General features: G+C 46.4%; 1 protein-coding gene across 1 annotated transcript; it reads left to right on the forward strand.

Moving 5' to 3' along the window:
- Positions 1-5,474: 5,474 nt before the first annotated feature.
- Positions 5,475-11,241, forward strand: LOC104525213 (killer cell lectin-like receptor subfamily G member 1; the record flags this gene model as incomplete). The annotated part of the gene is made up of 4 exons (XM_010168296.1): positions 5,475-5,567; positions 6,870-7,021; positions 9,149-9,252; positions 11,130-11,241. Coding segments are annotated over 4 exons (461 nt in total), but the record flags the coding sequence as incomplete, so codon positions are not given.
- Between the last annotated feature and the right edge of the window lie 1,737 nt (positions 11,242-12,978).

The raw sequence follows: 12,978 nt of genomic DNA on the forward strand, positions 1-12,978 counted from the left end.
TGCTTAGGGACATGGTTTAGAGGTGGACATGTCGGTGTGAGGTTAACGATTGGATTTGATGATCTTAAAGGTCTTTTCCAATTGAGGCAATGCTGGGATTCTGTGTGGCACGCTTGCAGTGACAGCGATAACCAGGTCTGTCCCACAGCCAAGGACAGGATCCTTGTTTCTCAGATCTTCCTCCCCAGCCCCGGGTACTCATGCTGCTCCCATTCTGACGTAGGCAGGCGCTGAGGGGAGCTATCTGGGACAGTGCGATGACATCCTTCAGATTGTCCTAGAAGGCTTGAATTATAAAATGCTAACAGCTTTCAGTTTTTGAACTGAATCTGGATTCTCAAACCTAAAAATATTGGGTCACGTTGCTTGCAGATGAGTGCAGCATATCATCAGAGCCATTTCTCCAGAGCACTGACAGACCTGAGTGTTTTGTTTACTAGAAAGTTAGAATGTTGGATATTTATGTTACATGTCCACTGTTCTACTTCTCCCTTCCCTTGAGGAAACTCTTCCATAGTTCCTCACACAACTCCATGGAAATATTTCTGGATGCTCCATTCAGATTTCCCTCCTCAATTTCAAACTCATCTCAGATACTTCTCCCTTCCTCTTCTACAAGAGCCTCACATGTACTCCAGGGGCTGAGGATCAACCACAAACCCCTGAAATTGATTAAAAAGGGGGAACTCCCTTTTGCAAGGGTTAAAAAATCCTGATTTATGAAAATTTTTCTTCTACTCCCCTGGGTTGATCACTGCAGTTCAATTGAGTCTCCAATTCACTTTGGATGCTTCAATATGAAGCCCTCTTTACTCTTTTTTTTCTTCCCAAAATTATCTAATGGCATACGTTTTCATTTTGAAGAACACAACTCTTCCACTGCTCTGGTTGTGGAGGTGCCCTGGGATTTTGTTTTGATGCTGAGTCCAGTCAGTTCTTTTTTTTCTTCAGTTGGTTTGAAACAATAAGAGGGTGAACTGCTCTATTCATTGCCAGGAGGCACCAGCTCCTGACATTTAAGGATTAACTGTTTCACTGACTGTCATCTCAATCACCTTGTCCTGGAACTAGTTTCCTCTAAAATCCAGAACAATGATCTGGAGGATGCAGGAGACCTTTAAGAGGTAAGAGAGGAAGGAAGACAGAAGTGCAAATCCTCAGAAACGTGGTCTCAGAAGGAAGAGTTCTGTTCCAGCAGATATTTATCCCCCTTTACTTAATTTTCAATTGTAATTTGCAGAGAAGCACCTCCACCCCACCCCTTAACCTCAGGCTGACTCCATTCTCCTGGTGCTTAATCTGATGGCAAACCCCAGGTCACCAAAGATAGAAAGCTGATCTTACAAGAGGAACAGAGAGCAGGCAGAGAGAACAGCTGCTGGGTTCAAGTCCTTAAGTTCTCCCATTGTCCTCTCACATGAAGCTGAGGAGTAGGTTGGAACTGAAAAGTCTGTCTGTGTTTTGTAACTGAAAAGAGATGGAGTTTTGTTCTTTAAAAATGATTTGAAAAAAGAAAGAAATATTGCTATATTTTAACTACAAGTGGGGCAGCTAAAGGGTCCTGCAGCTTCAGGGAACACAACAAAACCTTTACCTTCAGAAAGATCTTTCTACCAGAAGAACGATGCTTACAACAAAGCTCCCTCACTCTCTCCCTTGTTACCTTCAAAATTTCTTTCAGCCAAAACCACAGGTTTAAATCACAGAATCACAGAATGTCAGGGATTGGAAGGGACCTCAAAAGATCATCCAGTCCAATCCCCCTGCCAGAGCAGGAACCTAAATGAGATCACATAGAAAGGTGTCCAGGCGGGTCTTGAATGTCTCCAGAGAAGGAGACTCCACAACCTCCCTGGGCAGCCTGTTCCAGTGCTCTGTCACCCTCACTGTAAAGAAGTTTCTTCTCAAGTTTAAGTGGAACCTCCTGTGTTCCAGCTCACACCCATTGCCCCTTGTCCTACCATTGGGCATCACTGAGAAGAGCCTGGCTCCATCAATTGTTCTAAATTGATTAATCCAATCTATTGTTCTAAACCAGAAACTGGTCTTAAAACCGGTAAGCCTGCAAACCACTCTGAGATCAAAATTAATTAATGTTTTTTTAATTTATTGATCTGCTCTCCTTCCTGTATTTGGACAAAGCTTCCAATGTTTAAAGGCAGCATTCTTGTTTTTAAGGGAAGTCCCTTCCCCTTCTGTTTTAGAGCTGCCTTTCTTTGTCCTTTCCACAATATTTTTGATACGTGATGTGCATGTTTTCAACCTCCACCAACAGATCCTAAAAGAAAGTCTCTCCTCCTGCTTACCACTATTTTATTCTTTTAGCTGTCCCTTTTAATTTCTCTCTGACAAACTTTCTTTGTTTTCCTGGAGTTTCCCATTTGGAAATGATTATACCACAGTGCCTTTTGTTGTTGTTGTTTGGCTCGTGTTGAATCTCTGTTGTGTTCGCTGCGGCAGAGAAGCTGCTGGATGGAGCCGTGGTGAGTTGGGTGGCCTGAGCACGGCTGCCAGCAGTCACGAGCTGCTTTGCTTTCTGGATTTCCCAGCTCGCTGCTCTGCGAGGTGCCTGTGGACAGTGTCTAAGCATTCAATCTCAGCATCACACCCTGACATGGTGTTTGCGTACTTTAATACAATTAATTGATGCTTGTCATCGCTGTGTTTCCCTCACAGTTGCTCTGGTGGCTTTTGTTGGTTCATGAGAGCTGTCACCATCCTCGTCTGGCAGGGATGGTCCATAGCATAATTCCAACACGATGCATTTAGCATTTGCCTGGTCTGTGGGGATGCTGTTACTGTTACTTCTTGATGCAGTTCGTTATTTAACCTAATCAGACTGGAATTGTACTTGAGCAGACGACAGTCCCCTCTGTGTTTTGTATCCTATTGCTATGACATCCTGCTCATAGACCTTCTTCTGACAAGTTTTTGATGTCCTTGCTGTGGTAGTGTCTTTGGTTAAAGCTAGCCTTCCCCTCCCTCAATCTTACTCCTTAAACTCCTAACCTTTTTAGGGAGTACAGTTATGTTTCTTTGGGTCTCTGTCTCTGGAGATGTTCAAAACCCATCTGGACACTTTCCTGTGCAACGTGCTGTAGGGAACCTGCTTTGGCAGGGGGGTTGGACTGGATGATCTCCCGAGGTCCCTTCCAACCCCACCATTCTGTGATTCTGTGATTCTGTGATTCTGTCTTGTGACATGACCAAGAGAAACACCTCAGATTTCAAGAGCTTCACCAGGGACTTTGCCACTGGATTTGGGTAGAAGACTCTGGAGCACCACAAGACAGTTGAACTTGATGAATTTAGAGGTATTTTCCAACCTTAATGATTCTATGATTCTATAAACTTAAGGGACAAGCACAGGAAAATCTTGGGTTCTTCAATATCATTCACCATTAGCTGCACACTTAGTGCTTCTTAGAAAGTCCTGTTGTCTATGCAGCTGTCATACTGAGTTTAATAAAACAAGGAAACCAAGCCCCACCTGGAGATCATCTGTGGCAGTAAGTGTCATAGAATCATAGAATCATAAAATCATAGGATGTTGTGAGTTGGAAGGGACCCACAAGGATCATGGAGTCCAACTCCTGTCCCTGCACAGGACAAGCCCAACATGATAACGGGAAGGCAATGCGTAGCCTGGAGGTTAACACATTGCGCTGTATGTGAGCAGATCTCTACATGGCAGTCCTGCTCCACCCTGTGAAAGGAAGCTGTGCTGGGCTACAGTGGAGGCTGCCACAAAGAGCCACCCTCTGCCACTTGCATCAAGTGAACAGTGGATGGGGGGGGGGGAGGGGTAGAGGGTTGCTGGTGGCCAGAGAGAAGAGATCAGCGCCTGCCCCTCCTCTTCCCCTTGGGAGGAAGTTCTAGACCCCCATGAGATCTCTCAGTCTCCTCTTCTCCAGGCTGAACAAACCAAGCGACTTCAGCCTCTCCTCATACACCTTCCCCTCTAAACCCTTCACCAATGTTGTGTCCCTCCTCTGGACACTCTCCAGCAGCTTTAGATCCTTTTTATCCTGTGGTGCCCCATCCTCTCCTTAACCTGAGAGAGAGGAGATTTTAGAGCTGAGATTGCAAACAGCTTACGTAAGGTGAATGCCTCAGCTCCAGGAGATGATAACGGGAAGGCAATGCGTAGCCTGGAGGTTAACACATTGCGCTGTATGTGAGCAGATCTCTACATGGCAGTCCTGCTCCACCCTGTGAAAGGAAGCTGTGCTGGGCTACAGTGGAGGCTGCCACAAAGAGCCACCCTCTGCCACTTGCATCAAGTGAACAGTGGATGGTGGTGGTGAAGGTGTAGAGGGGCATCTCATGGTCTTCAAGGCTGGCCTTCACATCCTGCCATCCCACCATGGGAGAGGCTGATGAGAGTGTAGAACTGACTTGGGAACGTCCTGGGAAGATGTCATACGACTGTGTGTCTAAGCTTGCGAACAGGATGCTGAGGTTAAACCTGTCACTGTTGCTGAGAGAGGTGGAGGAAAGGCCTTGGGTTTCTTTTTGCATTTAAGCTGGAACATGGTGGCTGTGGCAGTGCAACTCTGTGTTTCCACCCCAAACTTCAACACTGAGGCAAGAGCAGGCTTGCTGGGAGGCTCCTGCCAGCACCCAGTGCTGCATGGTGTCTGGAGGGCTCCAGCTGATTTCATCGAATCCTAGAATGTTGTGAGTTGGAAGGGACCCACAAGGATCATCCAGTCCAACTCCTGTCCCTGCACAGGACAAGCCCAACATTCAGACCATATGTCTGAAGGCACATGTTGGCCAAATGCTTCTGGAATCTTGTCAGGCTTGGTGCCATGAGCACCTCCCTGGGGAGCCTGTTCCAGTGCTCCACCACCCTCTGCCTCAAGAACCTTTTCCTCATGGCCAACCTCACCCTCCCCTGCCACATCTTCCTGCCATTTCCTCTGCTCCTGGCACTTGCTGGTGGCCAGAGAGAAGAGATCAGCACCTGCCCCTCCTCTTCCCCTTGGGAGGAAGTTCTAGACCACCATGAGATCTCCTCTCAGTCTCCTCTTCTCCAGGCTGAACAAACCGAGTGACTTCAGCCTCTCCTCTCCTTTAGGATGGGTGCTTCCTCTCCTGGGATCAGTCTCCACAGGGGCTGGACCAGCCAGCTCTCTGGCCCCACAGGGGCAGAGCTGTGGCTGACCTGGAGACAGGTACACCTTTTGGAGACAGGTACACCTCTTGGAGACAGGTACACTTCCTGGGAAGCTCAGGAAGGGAATGACAGACCCAAGTGGAGCTGAAATGGGGCCCTGGCAGTGGGTAGGGGTGCAGGGAAGCCCTGGGGAGGCTGGGCAGGGACAGCGATGGGCAGAGTGTAGACAGACAAGGATGTTCTAAATAGTTCAGTTCTTTATGGAAACGCCCAGGACACAAGGAAACTACCTGAAACCAGCATCAGTTTTCACATGGCTCCTGTTCATGGTGGTTTCTTTTCTCTTTTACAGCTCCCTGCGTGTGGCCAGCAGTCATGCCAGGCTTGGCTTTAGGCTTTGGGACACTGAGCATCGTTCTAGCGATTGCTTTGATTTGGAAGATGAGTAAGTGCACAAAGGGGTACTGAGGGTGAGCAACCAACAGCAAAGGACTGGAGACTCGTACAAGCTCAGGTCTTCAGACACTGAACCCTCTTATATGGGGTTAAATCAGAGATGTTGATGAGGGGCTGGAGCATCTCCTGTATGAGGAAAGGCTGAGAGAGCTGGAACTCTTCAGCCTGGAGAAGAGCAGCCTGAGAGGGGATCTGATCAATGTCTATAAATATCTGAAATGTGGGGGCCAAATGGATGTGGCCAGGCTCTTTTCGGTGGTGCTCATTGAAAGGACAAGGGGCAATGGGCATAAACTGGAACACCAGGAGTTCCAGACAAACTTAATGAAAAACTTCTTTCCTGTGAGGGTGCCAGAGCCCTGGGACAGGCTGCCCAGAGAGGGTGTGGAGTCTCCATCTCTGGAGATGTTCAAAACCCACCTGGACACTTTCCTGTGCAACCTGGTGTAAGGAACCTGCTTTGGCAGAGGGGTTGGACTGGATGATCTCCCAAGGTCCCTTCCAACCCCACCATTCTGTGATTCTGTGATTCTGTTCTAGGTTTCTACCAGCCTTAGCTACCCACTGCCTATCCAGAATATTTTGAAGTATATATTCCCTGTGCAGACCCCAGGCAACCCATTTCATAGAATCATAGAATGGTTTGGGTTGGAAGAGACCTTTAAGATTCCAACACCCCCCTACCATGAGCAGGGACACCTTCCACTAGACCAGGTTGCTCAAAGCCCACAGGATCTTTGCCTCAGATCCTGTGGCAAAGAGCAGTGAAACAAATGGAAAAGTTTTTGTAGACTTCTCTGCTGTCATTCTAGTGGTAAACTGTAGAACAAATACACAAGGCCTGGAACACTTTTGCATGCATGCAGAAGGTGTTAGACCACGTGGGAGAGCCTACTGTTTACTGCTTAAAATCCCTTCACCTGCTGTGTGACACGATCACACCGTACCCACAGAATGACATAATTTTTCCCCTTACTTTTTGCACACCCAGAGTGCTGTCTGCTTTCAGATAACCCATTTTGATCCTCAGGTATCTGAGTAGTTCAGTGGAAACCTGGGGGAGGGGGTTTGCACCAGCATCAGACTGCATGTGACTTTTGCATGAAGATTTGTTAATGGAACAGAAGATCTGAAGTTCAGTGTTCTTGCATTCTTGTTTTTAGATGTTTATCCTGACTCGTCTTTTCTGCATTGCGACTATTCAGAAGAGTTGCTTTTCAGCAGGTCTTTGCTGACAAGTGTCTTTCTGTTGGCAGAGAAAAGCTGGTATTTTGATTTATTTTTTTTACAGGTGACTTCCAGCCACGCTGCCCCCAGCAGTGGATAGCCTACAGAGGGAGCTGCTACTCCTTCTCCAGGGAGAAGAAGGACTGGCCTTCCAGCCAGGAATCCTGCCAGGAACAGGGAGCTCATCTCCTGGTCATCAGCGATACCAGCGAAATGGTAATGGTTTGCTTATTCTTTGAGGATCTTCTGTTTCCTTGCAGATATCTCAGTGGTTGACATCCAGGCAGTGCTGTCACTCCAGCAATATTTTGAATTTAAAGGAGAGGAAGGATTTATGTCTATGACTGTAGTTATAGTGCTCTTCTAGTTTCAGCGTGCATCTTAGAAGTTCCCAGCAGGCAAAGAAGGAAAGGTGAGGGTCACTGTCAGATCCTAGGAAGGATATTAGGAAACAGCCTTCTCCACTGCCCCACTCCATCTCCCCTCCTCGCCCCAACAAGGCTGATGTGAATGATGACAGAAAAGGACTGTTTCACTGCTCAGTCTCTGTACTCATTGCCTACAAACCAACACATCTCCGCTCATCAGAAATGCTTCCTTTGCAAAAGTGATGCCCCTCCTCCCCGGACCGCTCCAGCTCCTCCTGCTCAGTGACCCTTGCCACTCCCTGTGTTCATGCACGGATATTTCTTCCTCAGTCTGTTTTCAATGCTTACTTCCTCTCTTTGCCAAAAAAAAAAACCCCTCAGTTGTGCTGGTGAAATCAGAAACATCTGTTCCACTGCTCATTTTCCAGGGGATTGTATGACCATGAAAAAAAATGAGTAGAGTCGATCCCTAGGGAGGTGAAGCACGTCTGCCTAAGTAGAACAGCATTGCTTGATCTGGTTTTGTACAAGCCAGGGCTTATTAGCTCAGGTCCAATGAACGTGGACAGCTTCCAGTCCCCGGACAGAAGTTGCATTGTGTGATGTTCTGTGGGGGCTTACAAAGCCAGGTCTATGCTCGACTGGGAGTACGTACCAGACTCTCACACTTTCTTAGGGAAATCCTAAAGGGATTAGGGAAATCTTTAGGGAAATCCTCATCTTCCCCAGATTACCCATTTCTTTGCAGAAAGGAATCCTCCCTGGTCCAGCTGCTTTCTTACTACTGTCTGTGCTCCTGTTATACCTGCTCAGACTTCCCCACATAAGCAAGACTTTCCTAGCTATCCAGCTCTACCTATACTGCAAAGGCTGTGACTCTCCAACCTCCCTTTGCCAGGGAAGCACAGTCACCTCCAAACCACCAGCAACACTCAAGCATTCCTCAAGCTACTCCTATTCCCATGGTTTTACCAAGCCAGCTTTGTTAATGCTTCTGCATGAAGGTGTCTGCTCTGAAACTTTGTTTATGGCAGCAGGAGATAAAGATGGGGCCCAGCTATACCATTGAAATGTTGCTGCTGGGTTTTATCACAAATGTGGACAAGACAAACTTCTCTCTCTTGTCTTTCTCTCTCTCTCTCTCTCTCCTTTTTTTTTTTTTTTTTTTTTTTTTTTTTTTTTTTTTTTTTTTGGGGGGGGGTTAGTTTCTATTGCAGCCTTCAACTTTTAACAGTAAACAGGAGTTAAAAGGTTAGGCAAAAGGAAAAGAACATTGAAAACACGTAGGAGGAAAGTTTGTATAAAATTTAATGAGCTTTGGTCCTGGGTTCTTTACACAGATCTGTCAGTGCCTGCACTTTCTGCCCTGACCTGATTTTACCTTTAATTGTTAATACTTTGTATTAGATTGCTAGCTAGCTGTATGGTAGAGTGTTGATACCAATAGCGTACGTTCCTACGTAAAGCCCTGTGCAGGAAACTCCAGGAGACTCTGGTACAGTTGTTTCACATATATTGCCCTGAGAAATGTCCTTTGAAGAATCTGCCCAGGACCCTTGGAAGCACGCTTACTTCTTTGTAAGTGTACACATACAAGGGTGACTGAGCACTGGGACAGGCTGCCCAGAGAGGTTGTGGAATCTCCCTCCCTGGAGATGTTCAGAAACCATCTGGACAAAATCCTGGATCATGTGCTCTAGGAGTCCCTGCTTGAGCAGGGTGGTTGGACTCGATGACCTTCAGAGGTGCCTTCCAACCTCAACCATTCTGTGATTCTGTGTGATAGCTGTTATTCCAGGCATGATCTGCAGAGCTGATCTCACCTATCAGAAGGTGTGGAGAAGCAGTATTATCAGCCACTGAAGGAACAGTCAGGGGAGGGGAAGTGTCTTACTCTCTATTCTCTTTACTCATCCTTGCTTCCATTTTTAGGCTGGCTAAAATTAGTCACTTTGTAATTTGTCACCATTTCTAGGACCTGTTTAAGAGTATTCAAGCAGAATGTTTCTGGATTGGACTGAGGAACAGCACAGGCTCTGGCTGGATTTGGGAAGATGGCTCTATATTAAATGGCACCAAGTGAGTTTAATTCTGTTTTAAAAACAACAGTGCTAATTCAGATTGCCTGGTGTTCCACAACACCCAGAGTTCCTGCACCATATCTGAGGAGTTTTCTTCCTGGGTGGATTTTCTTCTTACTGTCACTTGTCAGGCATTGATCTCTTCTCTCTGGCCACCAACAAATGCCAGGAGCAGAGGAAATGGCAGGAAGATGTGGCAGGGGAGGGTGAGGTTGGCCATGAGGAAAAGGTTCTTGAGGCAGAGGGTGGTGGAGCACTGGAACAGGCTCCCCAGGGAGGTGCTCATGGCACCAAGCCTGACAAGATTCCAGAAGCATTTGCCCAACATGTGCCCTCAGACATATGGTCTGAGTGTTGGGCTTGTCCTGTGCAGGGACAGGAGTTGGACTGGATGATCCTTGTGGGTCCCTTCCAACTCACAACATTCTAGGATTCTATGATTCTGTGACCTGCATGGCACTGAACTCAAAAGAGTCTACTTTTTGCTGCCCTACACCTTGTAAAGGCATGTACCTGTGAAAAGCAGGGCTGATGTTAGTACTTCTCTCTCTACTTCCCTCCAGCTGCTCAGACCAAGAATTACTTGCCTGCACTGCCCACACGGTTTCTCAGTCAGAAAAGCACATGGTCCCTCTTGGCTTTATTGGGTTTAGCCCCCTTGCACCCATTCTGCCAAGTGCTGGTGTCACTGGGTGTGAGGGCCCAGCCCTTTGCTGCTTCACTGGTGCCAGTCGAAGCCAGAACCTTAATTTTGGCTCAGTATTTAGTTAGGCAGAATTCAGCATTCCATATGAGGGAAAACATTATGAATTGACCCAGGGACTTTGTGTGGTCCTTCTCTTTTTGTGACAGTTAGCACAATGAATTAGTCTTGAAACACTTCCCCAGCAAGGAAACTCACTCAAGGTCTCACTGTTGCTAGGTCAGTAATCTAAGCACTTGGCTTAGTTCCTTTCTTAAATCCATCTTTCTGTTCTTACAAACTCCTTGGAGGCGATCATCTTTCTATGAAACTCTCAGCACTGCTGTTCTCATGCTGGTGGATATCACTGTGTCCTGGTTTTGCTGGGATAGAGTTAATTTCCTTCTTAGTAGTTAGAACAGCTGTGTTTTGGTTTCAGTGTGGGATTTGTTATGAGAAGAATGTTGATCGGGTACCAATGTCATTAGTTGCTGCTGGAGCTCAAGGCCATCATGTTTGGCTGTTCACAGCTGCATTAGGACTGGGAGGGAGAAACACAGTGAATAGCAAAACCCAAACTGGCATTTGGCTCTGCCAATGAGATATTCCATCTCATATCCCATCATGTCAGTATATTAACCAGGGCTGACTGGAAAACGGGGGGATTCTCTCAGGGCTTGGTCAGCGGGTGGTGAGCAATGGCCCTGAGTGTCACTCATTTACAGATTTTATTACTGTTATCATTATCACTACTATTTTAATATTAGTATTATTTTAAGTTTTCTCTCTATTATTAAACTGTTCTTATCTCAACCTACGAGCCTCCTTATCCTTGCCCCCCAATCCTCTCCCCTGTCCCCTGGGGGTGGGGGGAAAGTGGGTGAATGGCTGTGTTGGCTGCTAGCCAAGGGCTGGCCCAGTGAAACTATCACCCACTGTCACTGCAGGGCACCGTGTCTATGTTTGGTTCTGATTCAGGTTCCACAATAGCAAAACTTCTTAGATGTGTAATCTCCAGGTAGATAGGGTTTCTTGGTGTATGTTTTGTTTTCTAACAGCTGCCCTTTGGAGGTTGGGTTCTTTCACTTCCTCTGGGCTCCACCCTTCAAAATCAGATGTTTTTTCTTTCTTGCCTCCAGGAGACAATCTCAGCATTTTTTCTCAGTCTCACTTTTGTTCCATGTCTCTTCTAGGGTCCTCTTTAACAGCCCTGTGCAACATTGTGTTGTCCTGATGAAAGATCACTTTCAGGCCTCCAGCTGCGAATTTTCTGCTCCATGGATCTGTGAGAAATCTCTTAGATAAATTCCATGTGCATTTTCATTTCATAACCATCTCATCAGTGGTACAAGTGGATCATTGTCCTGCAAACCAAAGCTTTACACAAGACCGAGGACTTACCCTTTCTGCACCCTCACAAAGGTGCTTTGCAGGGACAGGTTTGTTGCCCATAAGGGTGAGTTATCCTCAGTGGTAGATCCATTCCCAGCCCACACGTTGGGTTACTGCTATCTGTGACCAGCTGAGACCTGGGACATATTCCCTACCCTACTCTTTTCCTTATTTGTTCTATAAGGGCAAACAAAAGTTTTGTCACCACAGAACCTGGGTCTTCACATCTCTGAGGGTGAGCTGGCCATTTTCCTCCATTCCTGAGCATCAGATTTCATTTCCATTCCCTGCATCTCCATTGTCTGATGCCAGCAGGACCAGGGAAAACAGAACCTGCTGTTCACTGGAGTAACATATAAACAGACTTCTCCCAGTGGCAGCCTCCTCTTTTCCATCCCACTGCTATGAGTGGGAGAGAAGAAAGTGAGATGAGACTACAACTTCTGTAAATCCAGCAGTGAAAAATAAACCTCCAGTACTGCACTGGACCAAAAGTGTGTACCCATGTCATTGCTTCTCTCTGTTGGAAGGAACCAGCTGCACACCGTGTTTTATAGGCCAACCTCAAGCAAACTAGTCAACAGGTTGGACTTCTGGAGTCCAAATTATAGTTAATTGTGTGTTATTATTGAATCAACCAAGAACGTGTTTCCTTCTCCACCTCTGCAGTTTCATACTGCAGAGAGAGAAAGTGGTGGACAAAATCCCTGCTACAAGGAGCTCTCAGTTCAAATATAGCAGAGACAGGAGTGTGAACAGTGTAAAGCCACAGTGAAAGTTAAGGGTGGGACAGTAGGCTGCATTTCCACACACTTGGCAAACTCTTTTTTTTCCATCCAGAGATTTTGTTCTAACAGAGGAAGAGAAATTGTATTAATTCCCAGTTTATCCTATTTATCCTAAAATATTTCTGTGGTATTCCAATTTACTATTATCAGCAGGTTAGTGGGTGATGTTCTGAGGTGCATGTTTGTTCTGGGAGAGACAGGCTTGAGAAGGGCTGACAGGAACCTTAAGAAATTCAGCAAGGAGAAGATCAAAGTCCTGAACCTGGAGAGGAACAACCCCATGCATCAGTATGTGCTGGGTATCACACAGTTGCAGAAAAAGACCTGAAGGTTCTGGTGCACACCAAGATGAACATCATCCAGCAATGTGTCCTCGCTGCAAAGGAGGTGAATGGTACCCTGGGCTGCATTAGACAGAGTATCACCAGCAGTCAAGGGAGGTGATTGCTCCCTTCTGCTCATCAATGAGGAGGTCACACCTGGAGTGCTGTGTCCAGTTCTGAGCTTCCCAGTACAAAGGAGACATGGACATAGTGGGAAGTCCAATGAAGGGCCACAATGATGATGAAAGGACTGAAGCATCTCACATATGAGGAAAGGCTGAGACAGGTGGGGTGGTTTATCCCAGAGAAGATAAGGCTGAGGGGACATCTTACTAATGAATATATAATGTGTATGTAATTATATATATGAATTTATATGAAATTAAAGAACTAGGCAGCCTGGTGCATAGCAGGAAAGAGCTCGGGAGAAACTAATTGATCCAAACACCAAAGTTTTCATCTGAATTCTCATCAGGAGCAGGATTATGAATAGTTGGAATTGACTGTTATTAGGATTGATGCTACTGTGCCACATGCAA

Source organism: Antrostomus carolinensis, unplaced genomic scaffold, assembly GCF_000700745.2.
Source record: "Antrostomus carolinensis isolate BGI_N321 unplaced genomic scaffold, ASM70074v2 scaffold33125, whole genome shotgun sequence".
In the NCBI taxonomy this organism is placed as follows: domain Eukaryota; kingdom Metazoa; phylum Chordata; class Aves; order Caprimulgiformes; family Caprimulgidae; genus Antrostomus; species Antrostomus carolinensis.